Source organism: Littorina saxatilis, linkage group LG5 (genome assembly GCF_037325665.1).
Source record: "Littorina saxatilis isolate snail1 linkage group LG5, US_GU_Lsax_2.0, whole genome shotgun sequence".
Classification (NCBI taxonomy): Eukaryota; Metazoa; Mollusca; class Gastropoda; order Littorinimorpha; family Littorinidae; genus Littorina; species Littorina saxatilis.
In genome coordinates, this window is record NC_090249.1 from 38,217,013 (window position 1) to 38,235,677 (window position 18,665).

The 18,665-nt window shown below is 41.2% G+C and overlaps 1 protein-coding gene across 1 annotated transcript in view; it reads right to left on the minus strand.

Moving 5' to 3' along the window:
• Nucleotides 1–18,665, minus strand: part of LOC138967069 (very long chain fatty acid elongase 4-like) — a 59,413-nt gene that overhangs the window by 12,108 nt on the left and 28,640 nt on the right. The window contains exons 2-5 of the mRNA XM_070339549.1: nucleotides 12,570–12,661; nucleotides 10,737–10,924; nucleotides 8,561–8,641; nucleotides 7,125–7,181 (exon numbers count right to left, since the gene is read on the minus strand). Of these exons, the coding sequence (XP_070195650.1) occupies nucleotides 7,125–7,181; nucleotides 8,561–8,641; nucleotides 10,737–10,924; nucleotides 12,570–12,630 (387 nt within the window). The 5' untranslated portion in view covers nucleotides 12,631–12,661. The remainder of the gene's footprint in view (nucleotides 1–7,124; nucleotides 7,182–8,560; nucleotides 8,642–10,736; nucleotides 10,925–12,569; nucleotides 12,662–18,665) is intronic.

Sequence of the window (18,665 nt, forward strand, 5' to 3'; positions counted from 1 at the left end):
TTTGTGTTAATATCCAAACTGATATTAATGCATGTCGTCCACTGAATGCAAGCTTTGCTAGTGCACTTTTCTTTCTAACAATGTCACGTTCTGCTGCACAGTCATCAATAATAAACAGTGTTGGTGTGTTCTGAAAAAGATCGAAATAATGCTCCAAGCAAACATTTAGACGATCAGAAGGATTTACAATAAATATATTTTGATCAGACCATATGAATTTTCTCTCCTTGTATGTTCTGTTATGCTTTATGGTTGGACAGAATATGACTATGTGTTCAAAGTGATTTATGTAAACAGTCTGTAATAAATCCAAAACATATCTTGTTTTACCGCAACCTGTTGCCCCACAAATCAAAGAACAGTGTGGATCTTTTGGAAGAAAATCTAGATACTTCATTTTAACACGTTCAATAAACAATATCCTGTAATCTGCTTTCAGAGATGTTTAACTGCGCATCTGACACAACAAACACGTAGATCTTAACTGATTTACTACTACTCCCTACTTCCTTTTCAATTTGTATTGTGATTCCTTCTGATCCGTTTTCAATTCGCCTTCCACTTCCATGCAGTTTGTTGTCGTCAGTTGTTCTGAGATCCAGCCATAACGCATATTTATTTGTTAAGAAATCTTCTACGCCAACACCGTGTAAATGTAGATCTTTAGCCACAAGATCAGATGTTGGGTCTTTCAATCTTCCTCCAGTAAAGTACTTTCTTGCTTCATCATAGTGTTGGTATGGCAGCATGCCAGATGCAAATATTTGGTTTGGCTGCCCTTCAATTGTGCAATATACTCTATTGATTAGTGGATTGTAAAACTTTTCTATTTGCCTTTCATATGAATCTTTTGGTTCCTCAAACAACATAAGTATTCCCTTCATTGACCTAGCTGGTGTATTCAAGTTAATGTTCCAGATTGGATCGGCCTGGCTTTTTGAAAGTGTACTGTGATTCAACACTCTTTCATAATAGATAGGCAGCTTAGAACTGTACTGATTTTCTATAAGTCTAGCCAGTTCAGGATGGTTTACAACATCAAACTCTAAAGAAATTCCAGACACCTTATACTTTGCTTCCGGGTCTTGTGAAAGCATAACACGATCATAACTATTGAAAGTCAGGTCGTATGACAGCCTGTCACGCAATGCTCCTTGATAGAAGGGAGGATGTGAATTTATGAGTTCAAAGTCAAGTGGAATACAAAATTTGTTTCCAAAAGCAACATTGACAGCGTTATCTTTTTTGTTGTCAGCTTTATCTCCGGCTCCTATTCTAACTTTTATCCCATTGTCTGACTGAATCCCTTGAAACACTCTGTTTTTCTTTTCATTGTCAGTCAACCAATTATCTGCATAAACTAAAAATACATCTGCATTATTCAATGACATCACTTCCCGCCCTTCCAGTTTGACAGTAATCTTCCTCACAATTGCTCTTCCTACATTATAAGCCAAAGTCCTATTTTCATCTGAGCCAGATTCTAATTCTAATTTGAATGATAGTCTTACAGTGCCTGGTACAATAACATCGTTCTTACCTAGATTAGGAAACCTAACAGTAAGTATTTCATTCTGATCAATAGTAGAAGGATTATTTGTAACTATAACTGTTTGCCTTATTCCTTTTACCCCGAGAGGTTCTTTCAGCCTTCTGTAAGGATCAAGAACAGAACCGAACGATTGTGCCATCTTTTTTTATTTTCAAAATAAAAAATAAGTTACAAATGGCAGAAGGTGGATTTGAAGATTTATTTGAGCCAGCGGACGACATGAGCGAAGCAATCCCTTTGGTTCCCTACCATCATTCACTGCATTATGAGGTGGCACGACATGAACTTCTGGAAGGTAAAGTTAGAGATTTCTACAAAAGTTTAGGAGAAGAACCTGATGTTTTAGATCCAAACCAGTTCAAAATGGAAGCAAATCATTTATATACAACTAGCGATAAAGGAGAAAAAGTCCAACTTACATATAAATCTAATCCTGCTAAGTTTCTATCAAAAGTTTCACTAAAACAAAAACTTACTGCTAATCGACTTAGGCAATTAGATATTGTGCCTAGCACACGGTCATCATCTTCCCATGTTGTTTCCTTACTTCAACAAGCAGAACTAGGACTACCAACTGCTACTCAAATAGAATCTGTTCCATTGCAAGATCTTAATAAACTTGCAGAAGAGGCTGATCAACTTATACAAGAGATAGAGACTTCTTTTTCTGAGGAAACTTCACTGAAGACTCCACATGAACTATTACCTATGAGAGAAATAGAAGCCCTTAATCAATCACTACAAACCATCAGAGGTGAAATAGCAAATAATCTGTCAAAACTAGGTCAGCTGGATGAAGATATAAACAAAGAGAAACAAAAACTTGCTGATGCTGATGATTTGAACCTAGAACAAGAAGTAAAAAACAGAATTTCTAAGCGTTTAAAAGATTTGCAGGAGGAGAAAGCCATAAGGTTAGAAGTTCTAAGTAACAATAGAGAACAACTGAGAACACAGGTCAGCAGAATAAAAAATACAATTCAAAGAATCCTTTACGAAGACACAACTCTTGCTGAAAGAATTAGAACGCTTTTCAGAGAGCAGGGAATCACAATAGCTAGTATACTAACTGCGTTAGGATTTGCAATAAGCACATTAGTGTTAACACTCACAGGTGGCACTGTCACACCTCCACCTCCACCTTCACCTTCATCTCCATCTGATCCGGGATGGGTAAAGAAACAACTCAAACACATTGCAGAACTATTAAAGAAACTAGCAGCAAAAGCTTTGGATGCACTTCCAGGAATCATTGGTTCAATTGTTAGCTGGCTGTTATCTTTTGCAGGTAAAGTTGTTGGTTTCATGGCTGAACATCTCTGGACTCTAATAGTTTTAATTGCAGGTGTTCTGCTAACGAGAATAAAGCAAAAGTAAGCCTACACCCACTCCACCAATTACTAGAGCAGTCTTCTGCGATTCATGATCATCACTAATACTAACAGCTTGATCATCCCTAGTGACAGAATGATCTTCACCTGCAGCGTGATCTTCACTTGTCACGCTTTGTTTCTGTTCATTGTGATATGGCTGTAACATCGTTCTGATTTCTGAATTCAGTTCTTCACCCTTTCCAAGCGGCTGGGTGTCACTAGCAATAATGATTTCATTGTTATAATTTGTTATTGTTCCAATCTGCAGCTGGAGATCAGAAGGTAACATGTAAAGGCCGTTACCAACAGCAAAGTCAACTTTTGATCTTGCATAACGGAGAGAGTCTTGATACCTTTTGATGCTGGAAGGCAGATCAACTGCAGAGTTTATGACATCTTCTAAATTTGATAACAACTGTTTCTGTGCACCAAACCCTGTGCTTGTTCTCATTATGTTTGATCGTGTCTGTGCCTGCGAGCCTAGCAAGCACCACGCATATGTTCGGATAGATTCATTGATCCTTTCAACACCTGATCCAGTGAAACCTTTGCCGGTGTCTAATATAAAAGTAGTCCATGCATTGTGGTGCTGTTGTTCTATTGATCCTAACTGTACCTGCACATTTGAAGAAAAAGATGTATGACCTGGCCAGTAATCAAAATTATACCTCCTGTGGACACCCCATAAATATAGTGTTCCCATGCCATGGTTTTTGTCTTGCTTTTGCCTAAAGTCGGTCTTAAAATCTATATTGAATTCATTGCAGAGACGCTCATACACTTTCATGTTTATCCTATTGTTGAATGGGTTCCAGCTCTTTTCATGCGGCATTGGTGCCTGAAGTTCAGACAAGATTCTCCTGCACTGATAGTAAACGTGAAATGTGTACACACACTTTGTCAGTAAGTTTGAATTATTCATGTGGTCTGCATAGGACACTCCACATCCTGTGGTTGCACAGAATATTGCAAAGTTTAACTGATTCTGATAGAACTGAATTGGGTGAGAGTTCCACATCTTTGGAACACTATCATTTTTGATTGGGGGATTTAGGTAAGAATGGAATGGGTCAGGCACTTTAACGCGAATGGATTCTGTTTCTGTTACAGCAAAGTCCAACTCATGGAAAGAAATAGTCTTTGGATTGTAATATGGTCCAGTTTTGTATTTAACGTCTTTGTTGAATTTATACTGAATCATTTTTGTTGTTGAATAAAAAATGTTTATCACACTAACAAATGTGAAGACTGGTGTGCCAGTTAAACTTGCAAACCCTATCAACAATCAAAATGGAGGAATGAAAGTTGCACTGCATGAAATTATGTACAAGGTTACTTGGTATAATATCAGTAAAAAAAAGAATAACAACTGGGTTAGAATTAATGGTAAAACACATTCTGTAGAAGATGGTTACTATGACTTCTGCACTTTAGAGAAAGAATTGTTTGCTCCAGTAGGTATTACAGCGAGTTTAAATCATGCAAGTCTCATTGCTACTCTTACTATGCCCAAAACTAGAGAAGTAAACAGATCATTTGAGTTTCCAACCAAACTCCTTGATATGCTTGGAATTACAAATATATACAAGGGAACACGTCCCATTGACATGGATGTTAACAGTGTACTGTTTGTTCACATGAGAGAGCTTAACACATCCTATAATCTGTTTAATGATCAGCGTTCTGATCTGCTTAGGATTCTTCCACCGAGTGATGCCTCTTTTTGTAAAATGCACGTGCCAACATTTAAGACACTGCAGTTCAAGGACTTGGAGGAAGGGTGTCATGAATTCCTACACATTGATCTGAAAAATCAAAGTGGACAACCAGTTGATTGTTTGTTTAACATTACATTGGAAATAGTTCCATAAAATATTGAGTATTAAAATGTCGAGTGGACCTACAATAGTTTATCCTGTTGCATGTTCAACTATAGAGTTGAAAGATTTAGCAGACGCTATCGACTTTGAGAGCAATGCTGAAGTTGGTGCAGTGTATGCATTCGAGTTTACAGACACTGGTCATTACAAGAGAAAGGAAATCGACGATGAAAAGAAACCAAGATTCCTCAAACTAGGTCAAATCCGTGATGTTAATGTACCTGATCCAATTGTCGATGACATATACTACATGTGGAAACATCAGAATAAAAAATGGGTACTTAGTCCTGTTATCAAAAAGATTGACTGGGAAATGAAGTTTGAATTTGTGAGTCCATACACTCTTGTTGGAAAAGACGACACATTCCGTAAGTCAATCAATGCTAAACCACTAATTGTTAGCCTTGTTCCTGCGTTTAACAGCAGGGGAGAAGTTGCAGTTAAACCTTTCCATAAGAACAACTATCTCATTCACAGAAAACAAAGTGTTGAAAAGGACGCTGACACCATTGTCGATTTTATACCCAAGCTTCCAATAGGGCAGAATGCAACTATGATATTTGATATAGTTGTCAGGAAAAGGGAAGAAACCACAAACACTGTTCTAATGAGAGGAATAAATCTCAACTGGAGACCATTAAATGTTGAAGAAGTCAGAGTATTTATTGCTGTTCAAAAGGATTCTAACACAATAAAAAAACAGACGTCAAACCAAAATGTTGTTGTTAACGCAGATATAAATAATTTAACAGAAATAAGAAGTATTAATCTTACTTATCTTGATTTGATTGCTTTCTACTATACAGATAAGGTGTTAAGCAATGAACAGCTTCAAAGCTTAGCAGAAACACTGGCCAGTGAGAATTAAGATAAATATTTTATATTTTGCATTAAAAAGATGACTAGCAGTGTGAAGCTTTATCCTAATATTGATGAAAGTGCAGCAGAAAGTCAACAATTCAGACTGGCACACATTAGTAATATACAAAAACAACTAGAAGATGAATTAGAAAAATATTCTCGCGCTAGACGTAAGTACTCAACAACTTACAACAGCCTTTCTAATGCCAGCACTGGTTCTACTATCCTTGCATCAGCTGCAGGTGTAACGGGAACAATTCTGTTAGCTACCGGAGTAGGGACTCCAGTTTCTCTAATCCTAGGTGGTGTCGCAGCAGCAGTTGGTGGTTTATCATTTATAGCATCAGCTATAATGAAAAAAATTGTGAAAAAGCTTGAAAAACACGAATCCATTTCCACTCTTGCATCATCAAAATTGTCTAGCCTAAAACTGTCTATCAGTAAAGCACTTGAAGATTCAAAAGTTTCTGACGAAGAATTCAAACAGATACAAACAGACTTTGATGACTACAAAAGTAAGAAAGCAAGTATTCAAACAAAAACACGAGCTGAATATAACAAGCCAATCGATATAGAAGATCTGAAAAAGCAGTTTTTAAAAAAGGGGATTCAAATAGGACGGGAAGAAAAAGTAAAAATAGAATCACTTGTAAAGAGTTAACTATTCGTTTAGACAGTCACATTGCATGTATCAGATATAATTCTAACAGTGAAAGAACATATGAAGTAAAGTTTGTAAATGAGAGAGCGTATTGAGCTTAAGAATGTTGTATAAGAGAAAGGGAGAATGTACGTTCTGGGTTACTGATTCCGACAGACCCGGCATTGGTTCAAAACAACCTTACTTTACTGTATTTTTTTTGTATGGATTTATGCAGTATTTTTCTGATTTTGTCGCATGTTTCATTTTAGTAAAAGTTTAGTCCAGAAGCCTATTTTGCGTTAATATTTAGGGTCTGTCGGAATCGGTGAGCCAGAACGTACATTCTCCCTTTCTCCACCGCTCAACAAAGCATGACACGGCTGGGTGGAGATGTTAGGCATAGTCCCCTTAGTAAAATCAATAACTGCGAAAACGAGCTTTCCAAGATTGTCTTGACAATGATGATGTCTTGTTTAATACCTGGCTGCGATACTTTGCAGAAAAAATTACCTTTTTGTATTAAACTTTAAGAGAGAGAGGGAGAGAGAGAGAGGGGGAGAGACAGACAGACAGAGAGAGGCAGACTACAATAGAGAGAGAGAGAGAGAGAGAGAGAGAGAGAGAGAGAGAGAGGGAGAGAGAGAGACAGACAGACAGACAGACAGACAAACAGACAGACAGACAGACAGACAGACACAAAAGGCAGGCAGGCAGAAATAGAGAAAGAGAGAGAGAAACAGACAGACAGACTGACAAACAGACAGACGGACAAACAGACAGACAGACAGACAGACAGACAGACAGACATAGCTTACCGTATCAGCAAGTTCAATATATTTAGAGATATAATACAGCCAACATACTCGTGCCATCTGAAACGAAAATGTACAATGAAAATAAAATGGCTATGCAAGTAATAAACATTTTTGTCTTGTCAAATATTGGTTTCCCTCGTGAGAGGTCGAGATACAGAACGCAGCAAAGTATAATGAAAGCGGTTGCTTGGAACTTTATTGATCTATACATGTACTACGTACTTTATTATCCCATGCGTACACTACATTGGGGTATGCACGTTAAAGATCCCACGATTGACACAAGGGTCTTTCCTGGCAAAATTGTATAGGCGTAGATAAAAATGTCCACCAAAATACCCGTGTGACTTGGAATAATAGGCCTTGAAAGGTGGATGCAGCGCCTATAGGCTGTTGATCTACTGGCCGATGTGAATGCGTGATATATTGTGTAAAACATTCCATCTCACACGGCATACGCGTTTTGAACTTCGGATAAGGCGCTATATAAATACCCGTTATTATCCCTACGCATGTTGGTGTTGCCGGAAATGAGAGAGCAGATAGGCTCGTAAAGAAAGGAGCAAGTCTTCCCCAGTTTTATACCTCCACTTAACTCTTACAAGGAAGCCAAGACACTTCCGAAACGTAACTTGAGATGAAAACTGGACGGGAAGACCAAGAACAACAACTGCAGCCCACGGGAAGACCAAATCAACCTGTTGGACAGACAGAGCCAGACCACCATCCTTCGTCTTGCGTACTGGTCATCGTGGGCTTTCTTTATTTCTTTATTTGGTGTTTAACGTCGTTTTCAACCACGAAGGTTATATCGCGACGGGGAAAGGGGGGGAGAGGGGATAGAGCCACTTGTCAATTGTTTCTTGTTCACAAAAGCACTAATCAAAAAATTGCTCCAGGGGCTTGCAACGTAGTACAATATATGACCTTACTGGGAGAATGCATGTTTCCAGTACAAAGGACTTAACATTTCTTACATACTGCTTGACTAAAATCTTTACAAAAATTGACTATATTCTATACAAGAAACATTTAACAAGGGTAAAAGGAGAAACAGAATCCGTTAGTCGCCTCATACGACATGCTGTGGAGCATCGGGTAAATTCTTCCCCCTAACGGCCCGCGGGGGGTCATCGTGGGCTGAAGAAACACATTAAGATACTGACTGAGTGACACAGCCCAATGTGAGTGTGGCTCCATATGTCCACGGATGTTGCTCAATATCCTTTATATTTACAAAAACCCCGCGTGCTTCTGGGTTCACCATCTGTACCAGCCGATGTTTCAATCGCTAGCATACACAGGCCCGGAAAACAATGCAATTCTACTAAACAGAGACTGTTTCTCGTCAAAATATCCGCCTCGATTGCTACGCTGAAAGCACGATAGCTGTTAATTAAAAGGCACCATTATTGGTGCGTGTTTTCCATTCTTACCCGTAATGAGTTCGGATGACTGGAGTAGTCCACGGGTTGACAAACCAGACTGTATTTAGCTAACACAGCTGACACCAGAAACTGAAACAAAGAAACAATAACGTAGGTGACCATGCTTGCAGATATATACATGCAGGTTTGCTCGTACGCACACGGACAGACAGGCATGGAGATTCACACACACAGATACACACGTGCGAACACCGACAGAGACACAAACAGGCTGACTGAAACAGCCACAGACAGAAACAGAAAAGAATACACCCAAACAGACATTCAGACAGAGACTGAGACAGACTCACGTACGCACACACAGGCATACACAACACATACACACTGTCACGTTTCAATATATCACTCAAGGTGATTATGAACCGGTTAATTACTACTAATTAACTAACCACACCACGATCCACTCTCGCAGGCATACAATTAAATAGAGTCAACAAAAGTATAAGTTTCAGACGCCTGTTTATGTATAAACTCTCCACCTCCCTCGAGCCTTCACTCAAAATATGTTCCTTTTACGTTCTCAACACGTAAAAAACCAGTGTTCACTGACAAAATGCCAGTACTATGTAGAAAATTATAGTAACACGCTGAACCCGTGTAAATACAGTCGAAATGAGAATGTTCTGTTCGAAAAGCTCTAGTTCGTGCAGGTGTCACACACCCCACGTTGTCACTACTCCAATGAAATCATAGATACGAAAAGACAACGGTGGTCAACGGGGTGCGTACGACATGGTGCACTTAGCTTTATCTCTGCTGCTGCTGCTTAGCCGGTATGCTGGTTAGTCGGTTCGCTGGTTAGCCGGTCCGCTGGTTAGCCGGTTCGCTGGTTAGCCGGTCCGCTGGTTAGCCGGTCTCCTGGTTAGCCGGTCTCCTGGTTAGCGTAGCCTCAACAGTTCCCGCCAGAGTCAGCCGTGCCGATGTTACGGGAACGTAACGAACGAACGAAACGAACGAACGAAGGAAGGCTGCAAACAGAAAGCATCGGTGCACTAAACATGTCAGCTACCCCTCACCCACCACCTTAAAACATGTCATCTTTAAATATCTCATCGAGCACGTGGGCCTGCACAAAACTGACTTTTTACAACAACAAAACAGCCATTTTCCGTCCTTCTCTCCCTATCTGCAAAAACCATATACAGATTAGTATTTTAGCGTCACAGAGAGTAAATTATGCGCTAACCTGGAAAGAACAACAGAGAGTATTTCATTCCACAACACAGACTCATCAACAGCGTTAAATAATGATTTATTACCTCAAAAGCCTATGATTGTAACTCTCAATGGAAGCAAAGTCCGCCTCCTCCCTGGAACAGTCTCTGTTCGTCAACAGTGACCCAAAACGTCCAGAACCCCTTGTCGAATCCTTATGCGAAAGCCATCGCCGACGAAGGAAATGTGACGACTTGTCCTCAGCAAAATACGTGGCAGAGGAAAGGAATAACTTGTGGAAGTTCCCCTAGAGTGCCGAATATGATACTCGGTGAAAAACCATCATACTCTAGTAACTGTGTGTTAGGTCCTTCCCCTTCTGCCGCTGGGTGTCAAGTGTGTCGTCCTTGAGTCTCTGACAGACCACCTAGCCAAATACACGTGACTGACCTTGTCACCAAACCAGTCCAGCTATACACAGTTTTGCCTCCCCAAGCAGGAAAAAGACACGAGAAACTCAATCCCTGAAAATCCCGTGCGCGCTGTCAGCGAAAAAAACCGTCAGCCCTATGACAGCAGAAACCTGCACTGTGAAGCTCGTGCGTTTCAAAACATCCGTGCTCGGGAGCACTGTCAGCAAAAACTCTGCTGTGTCCAATATCACGCACAGGCGCTTTCTATCATACATTGACCCAGAACAGGCACTCCACTGAGTGACGCTTTCTTGGTCTCTGTCACCCGATCGTGACACACACACTTCCATAAAGGCGTGCGCGCACACATGCACAGAGAGACACACAGAGATAGTCAGACAGAGACACAGACACACACACGCACACACACACACACACACACACACACACACACACACACACACACACACACTCTCGCAAACACACGCGCTCACACACTCAAGCACACACACGCGCGCACACACACACACACACACACACACACGCACCCCCCCCCCCCCACACACACACTCCTCAGCATTACAAACGACCCTCACCTCATAACACATGTAAGCAGACAGGGCGACCAGCGCAAAGTTATACATCACAATGATGGTTTGTAGGTTGACCGAGTCTCTCCCCTTCATCAGTTTCGGCCCCCCAAACACCACCGCCAGGTACACACCCACTGTGCCAACGGGGATCCAGGGACTCGCCATCAAGGGCCAACGGGACACTCGGGGATCTGAATTTCAATAAGAGAATATGGTTAACGACAACGATTTTTAATTAAAGATGAGTTGTTCGATAATGCGAGATTCTAAGAACTTTCAGAGCAGCCCGGCCACGTATCGGTCACGGATAAGCAGCTAGCGTCGGATAAGCCGCAAGGAGTCCGAGTGGAGTGAAACTGATGCTTCCTTGTAAGCCGTAAAATATGGTACATGAAGCAGAAGAGCATGACTGACTGACTATTAGGGTTTAACGTCCTCTTAGACCAGTTGGCCTATATTGGGACAGGTATTGGTAATATGCTGAGGATATGGTGTGATACTTTGACTCGAACAAGCCCGCTGTGGCTGTCTTCTTCGACACACCAGCATTGGGTTTATGTCGTCAAAGTATCGAAATACGATCATGATAATCAGAGACGAGAGATGGTGCATGCGTGTCTTCGTGTTTTCCAAGCCCTGAGACTTTCGCTGTGAACTTGGGATCTTTTTCGTGCGCATGTGTGCACACGGGATGTGTGCACACCGAAGAGAGTCTGCGCACAGTTGACTCCGAGAAATAAATCTCTCGCCGAACGTGGGGTTCGAACTCACGCTGATAGCGACCAACTGGCTACAAAGCCAGCGCGCTACCAACTGAGCTACTTCCCCGCCCCCAAAAGAGCATCAAGGACTTCCCCGCCCCCAGAAGAGCATCAAGGACTTCTTCAACCATTAGTTAAACGGTATTGTGACTTTGTATTGTAAAATTGGATAACTCGAATTCTTTCTAACTCGAATTAATTTCCCTGACCCCTGAAGTTCGAGTAAACGAGGTTGCACTGTAATACATCTGAGGAAATTACGATGAAGGTGAGGTAATTTTTCATACATTTGGAACTGTGAGGGTCAAGGAACGATCATAAGCACGTGGAGAGTATAGTCTAGATTTCTGATGGAACAAAAACACACACAAAATAATAATGAGGAAAGATAGTCACAACAGAAACATATACGTGTTACAGGACTAAGTATCAGGCTACCAGCCTGAGGGGAAGGGGAGGAGGGGGGGTTACTGGTTTATAATACAGTCTGTACAGGAGTGAAGGCCCTTTGTTGCTGCCCTTCATGCCAACCGGCATAACGGGCAGTAAGTAAGTAAGTAAGTAAGTGATACAGTCTGTACACGTATCATACAAAGACAGACACTTTGCATCATTTAACGACAGCAATCGAAAGAGCATGGAAGTGCCCAGCGCCTCTGTCCATCGCCCTCCGATCGAAGCGTACTAATTACAGTGGAGAATATAATTAGGCCGACCCACACTGTCTTACGATCAATGGGGATACCTATACATAGAGGCTCAAACGTCAGGTAATCGAAGTGTAAACCACTGATTGTTACTGAGTTAAGGACTGTCAAGTACCGATGCACCGGCAGTCATTACCAAAAATGGCAAGCTAAAAACTAGAGCAAGCACGCACGCACGCAAGCACATACACACACACGCACACACACACACACACACACACACACACTCACACGCGCGCGCGCACGCACACACACACACACACAAACACAGGCAGGCACGCACGCACACCATACACACCACACACACCCACACATACACACACAGACATAAACACACACACACACACACACACACACTGCAAACTGACCCATCTGCGAGACAAGATACTGGCTCCATCCCTGTGTTGTCCCCATGCCAGTGTCAGCCATCCTCCACAACAATGTGTGTCCACCCCAGCACCTGCAATGACACGGACACGGTGGTCAATGTTTTTGTCACCCCCTTCCGCGGTGATGGCTCTTGTACAGTGCAGAGTTTAACCTGAGATTTTCGTAAAGATGTAGTGGCGCTCAGAGCATTGTTGAAGCAACGATTTTTCTATTTTTTGTTGTTGCCGAAAAGGATAAAAACAGTTAAAACATTTACACAACTATGCTAAAGATGACTACACAAACCTTTAGTTTTGCCATCCAAACGAAACTTTATGCGGGTTGTCTGTTTGCATCTTCAGCCAAAATTCCATTAAACATTTTTTTTATAACATTCTGGGGCTAATATAAAGACTGTGTGTGGCATGTCAATATGGAACAAAATACCTTGTCATCATTTTCACGAGTTTTCATTCACAAGCACCTGGGAAATAAATCTCATGTTCCCCAGGCAATAAATCCCCGGTTACCATAGTTGCAGGAAGCAGGTTATACATGGATAATCAAAAGCAAACCCAATAGAAACGCTCCGGGATTCTTCGGCTCTTTTCATTGGTGTTTCTCCAGACCTAAACAGACGACACGACACTGCTTTGCAAAGTTCCAAAAACGAACTGGCAAACTGGCAAAAGTAAACAACAACAAAATCTACTTCATGAAAGGCCATACATTCATCAAAAACAAATGAAACCTAGCGATATGTTTTGTCTTCTTTCAGAGTCATGGAGTGCGAGTATCTGTGTTTCGATACACAGACGTTCGGAGAAACACGAACGTCAAGTTCAAGTAAAACGACCCCTGACACCCACATTTTGACCCGTGCACAAGACGTTGTATCGATAAACGAAGCACAAATAAGAAACCAAATAATAAAAGCAAAGAAAATAGCAACAAGATATGCAAACATCTAACAAAGCCGAGCAAGCAGAATGACAGGTCTAATGAAAAACAAAGAGGTACTGAGTCTGAAACAAGATCGCGATTCTTTCCTTCGCTGCACGACGCAAATCTTCTGTGACCTTTGACCAAACGTAGCTTCCACATTCGATCACTCAGCTTAATATTTACAACAGAAAGCCGAGGGGTGGAATACCAAGATGAACCTACAGGATAGAAATGTGCATCCTCAAACCTGACATATTCATCCCAACATTTAGTGAACTCAAAAACACAGAAAGTTGCTTTCACACGCCAGCTCATTCTGATAATCCTCGCTCCACGGCTATCGTTGATTGCCAGTGGTTATCAAACCGGGACTCGTGTGGTTATCAGCACGGAACCCGTGTTTCAAAGCATGGCTCCCTGGGTTGATTGTGCACTTATTTTCTCACTACCAAAATGATGACAAAAACGATGTTTGGTGGTTTGTTGACAGACCAGCTTTTTTGTCGGTCCTCGGGGGGCATATCGACTTTTGTTTCATATTTATTGACCGCGGCCTTCGGCCTTGGTCAATAAATATGAAACAAAAGACGATATGCTCCCCCTCGGACCGACAAAAAAGCTGGTCTGTCAACAACCCATCAAACATCTTATAATGTTTTACAAATTTCTGACATAATTATTCACTGGGGGGGGGGGGGGGGGGGGGGGGGTGGGGGGGGGGGGGGGGGGTGGTGGAGGGGGTGGGTGGGTGGGGCATAAAAATACTCAAGACAAAAATAACTCATGTCTCGTGGAAAACGAATAGGCTTCGATGTAGTCTTTTGTCGTAATTAATTCACGTGCTTAATTAAAAATTAATTAATTAATTAATTAATTAATTAATTAATTAATTGACCTGATCGAGTACTTTCGCCTCGCTTATTTCGGCTTTTTCCGCCTTTCAGAATTTTTCAAAAGTTGTAAATGGTGGCTTGATTGATTTTACTATTTTAAAGATGAATCATTCTTCAGTATTGGTGACAACTGGGGCCGGGGGTCAGTCACTGATCCTTCACAGACAAAATAATTAGCATTCTGAAACTTGATCAGCAATGTTCAACATACTGTAGAAAAGCTGTCATATCTGCGTGCATAAGCGCGACACGCTGCGTGTATTTTGTGGAAATTATGTGAAAAGGATCAAATCGGCACATGAAAATGGCTCTAAAAAGTTGAATTCGGACAGTTAAGCCTGTTTTTAATTGACGCTGGAAGGATGGTCTAATCTTAACAGACTAGAGAACGACCACACCAAACTCACTATTACAAACGTCTGGACAGATCTGTGGTGGTCTAATAATAATGTGACCCTCCACCACGGAATGAGTCGCATGTCACCTTTGCATGATTTTCATATTTTTACATTTTCCCAAAGAGTTTTTTTATGCTCTATCCAGTGGTGAAAACCGTTTTAGAAAAGAGCGAAAACTGTTTGAGTTATAAGCCTGTGACTAAGGTGACCCTCACACTGTTACCAGACACTCTCCGAACTTATATCAAGCCCAGCGCAGAACCGCGCGAGGTGACATGCGACTCATTTCGTGGTGGAGGGTCACAAATGGTTCCGGCAATACACGGGAAGGAAAGGTATCTTTAAATCTTGGTTTTCTTTTCCACCCAATGCAGGTCATGTTGACCCGTGAAATGGACACTGTGCGCTTGAATCAATGTCATCTACCTGCTCTTGTGTACTTTTCTCTCCCCGTTTGACATCCTCCCCACGTGCAAAGTTACAGGTGTCGGAGAGTTGATTCCTAACTTCTTGCAATGTATACTCAATCAGCTGTTCCACGTCTACCAGCCCTCCCCCCCCCCCCCCCAAAAAAAAATGAAGGCAAGCAATCGTGAGCGTCACAGTTGAAAAAAAAAGAGATACGATATTATGCTTTTTGTGCGGTGTGCTCTCGCAATGACGCCCTTTAGAGAGAGAGAGAGAGAGAGAGAGAGAGAGAGAGAGAGAGAGAGAGAGAGAGAGAGAGAGAGAGAGAGAGAGAGAGAGAGAGAGAGAGAGAGAGAGAGAGAGAGAGAAAAGGGAGAGAGATAGAGAAAGAGAGAGAGAGAGAGAGAGAGAGAGAGAGAGAGAGAGAGAGAGGAGGGAGGAGAGAGAGACAGAGGCAAAAACAGAGCTAGAAAGACAAAGAAAGATAGATAGACAGATATCAATACAAAATAAAACACAGAGAGAGAAACACAGAAAGAAAGAGACGCAGAGAAAGACAGAGAGGCATATATATTAACAGCTATTGTGTTTTCAGCGTAGCAATAGGGTCCGATATTTAGACGAGACAAGTATAATACCGACGAGTCGAAGACGAGTCGCATTATACTTGTTCGAGTCTAAATATCGGACCCTATTGCTACGCTGAAAATACAATAGCGATTATATAGCTGTTCTGACCTTTATTTGTTGTTCCAAACTTACAAAATGACAGTTTTTGCGTCGATGCGTTGATCTCAGGTTTTGATAGCAGACGCCGTTTCTTATGCGCATTAGTTTTGCGCAGGCGCCACACTGACTTTGGAAAAAAACTCGATTTGACAACACAGCTGTTAAACAGCTTTTTATTAGTTCATTCGTATACAACAAAAAGAAGTTTGAGTTTTTTTAATTTTGAACAAGACTATTTATGAAGAAGACCAAAACACAACATCAACGGAAAACTAGAAACAACTGAAGAACTAGGATGCAACAAGGGGAGGAAAAGAGAACAGCTAATCGGCAAAGCGAGCAGACGGCAGCGACGTTTCCAGTTTGGGTGAATGGCATTTATACTTGTCTCGTCATGAAGCGAATTTTTCAACCTCAGTTATAAACGATTATTCCCCCCTCTGCTTCTTTACCTCTGTAAACTTGTAGAGCTAGTTATTTTTCGATAATGACCCAGCAACCAAACAAATAACGAGCCAGCAACAGCCTGAATCCTCGATAGTGCAATGGGTTGAGAAGCTGTTCTGTTTTGGTACTACTTTTGCGACTGAAAAGTTCCGAACGCTCTATACGTACGAAGTATACATCTCTGGAGCAAACAATACAAACATACCGCGTTTAAATTAACAACTACAGGCCTGAACACATGAATCTCCATATAAAATCCATGAGTGTTGTTGTTTTCTGAATCTAGATCTGCCGTGCACAACCCGTTCATCACAAGCAAATTCCCAAGGCAAGTAACTCATACTCTAGCCGACAAGAGTAGTTCCCCTTCTTTTAACGCAGTTTCTTCGACAACACTGACTGCAATCCGACGGTCAGTTTTCAACAATATTTCATTTTATAAACAGATCACACGCAACCAAATGCACACACCTCATCAATTTAAACAACATAAAGCGGTTTCATACACTATTTTCCCCAGAAAACTGAACTTCATACAGTAATTAACGTTGGAACACGGGTGCAAAAGTTCGTCTGCTAGTCCCATTTGACGAAAGAACATTATCTTAAAGCGATACTAAAACATAAACAGAACACACAATATCTGCCTTTACCGCCACAGCAGAATAAAAGCACATCTGTGTACTTGATTTTAGTCTAAAACAGGGAAACTGACAAGAAGTGTTAACAGAATGGAATGATTTGCACGGAACTATACAACCGCGCATTAATCGATCGCCTGCGCAGGTTGACTGGTTGAGTGATTCGGATTCGATCAAACTTTCGCACAAAAACTCCTGTTTTCTTTGAATAACTGAAGAAAGGGGGAATAAAGAGGTTACACACCTCGTCTCAGTGATTATTAAAAATAATGGTCTCAGTTCGCGGTCATGAAAAAGCTCGCTGAAGCTCGCATTTTTCATGATCCGCTAACTTCGACCATTATTTTTAATAATCACTGAGACTCGGCATGTAACCTCTACCTACATGAATGTTAGTGCCATGGGTTGTACATCAATACTTCAGAGGGAAGTGGGGTATTTAGTGTGGAGTTACGAGATAAGAAAAGCCGAATGCGAAAATTTGTGTCAGTCGGCAACTGTGAACTAAGCTCACAGGCACACAAAAACGGCTGTTCCGTTGTACTCCCCTGTTTGTACTACATCTTTCGACTTTGGGCATTTTGTGGTGTTTAGGGACAGAAAAATAATAGGTTTAGTCCTGTTTCATCGGGAAGTTAGCAGAAAAGGGTATGCTATCGACATTTGTAAAGCTGAAAAACATTCCCGAAAAGAATTTCAAGTTGTCAGTGTATGCTGTTGTCGACTCAGTGAAACATCGTGTGGTACAGGTGGGTAAACCGGAACCATGCGTCTTTGTTATTGACAATATGCTTTTGGATATTGAGAAAAATGGCCGACTTCCGTAGCATTATGCTTTGATGATCGGAAGAGACCATCCAATCACAGCCCCCGAATTCCCCCACGTGTTCATCAGAATAGCTATATATATATATATATATATATATATATATATATATATATATATAAATCCTAAAGCCTCCTTAGGTCGACCAATTGTCGCCCTAAGGCCCCCATTTTACAACACTTTCGATTTAGGTCGACCGAAAATCGGTCGACCTAAGGTTTGGCCCCTTTTCTGCAATCCCATTGGACTGACAGCATCGACCCTATGCGCTATGAGAAGACAGTGCCCAAAGTGTCTTGTCTGTAAATGGCATCAATTTGGGATTTACCGTTTAGGAAAAAAATCAAAAAGTAAATTTGAGACTTATGTTGACCTTTGGAAAATGGGGTATTTAGGGCAACTATGATAAATTGTCAAATATATTTTTATCTGAGAGTGTTCCTTGTAAAAAAAATGAGATTTGTGGGAATTTTGTTTTACTCGAAATAATGAAATACGTATCCCATTCGTGCTTCTTCTCGTTTTGCGAAACTTGTCTTTTGTGAAAAGATACACAATTCACACTATGAGCCATCACGGATCCATTGATCTTCAAATGGTTCGACCACAGTCAGACGAAATTTGACCTGCCGCCCTCATCGGAGATGTGAAAGGACGCCATTTTTTCTGATGTGCTCTGCTGGTAAACAACTTTTGATGACTTTATTTGATTGTTTTGCAATGTAAAATATATACGTAAGTAATTTGAAATACAATGCTGATCATAAGCCTGATTTTTACTTTCCACATCGCTCTCTCCACAACTCAG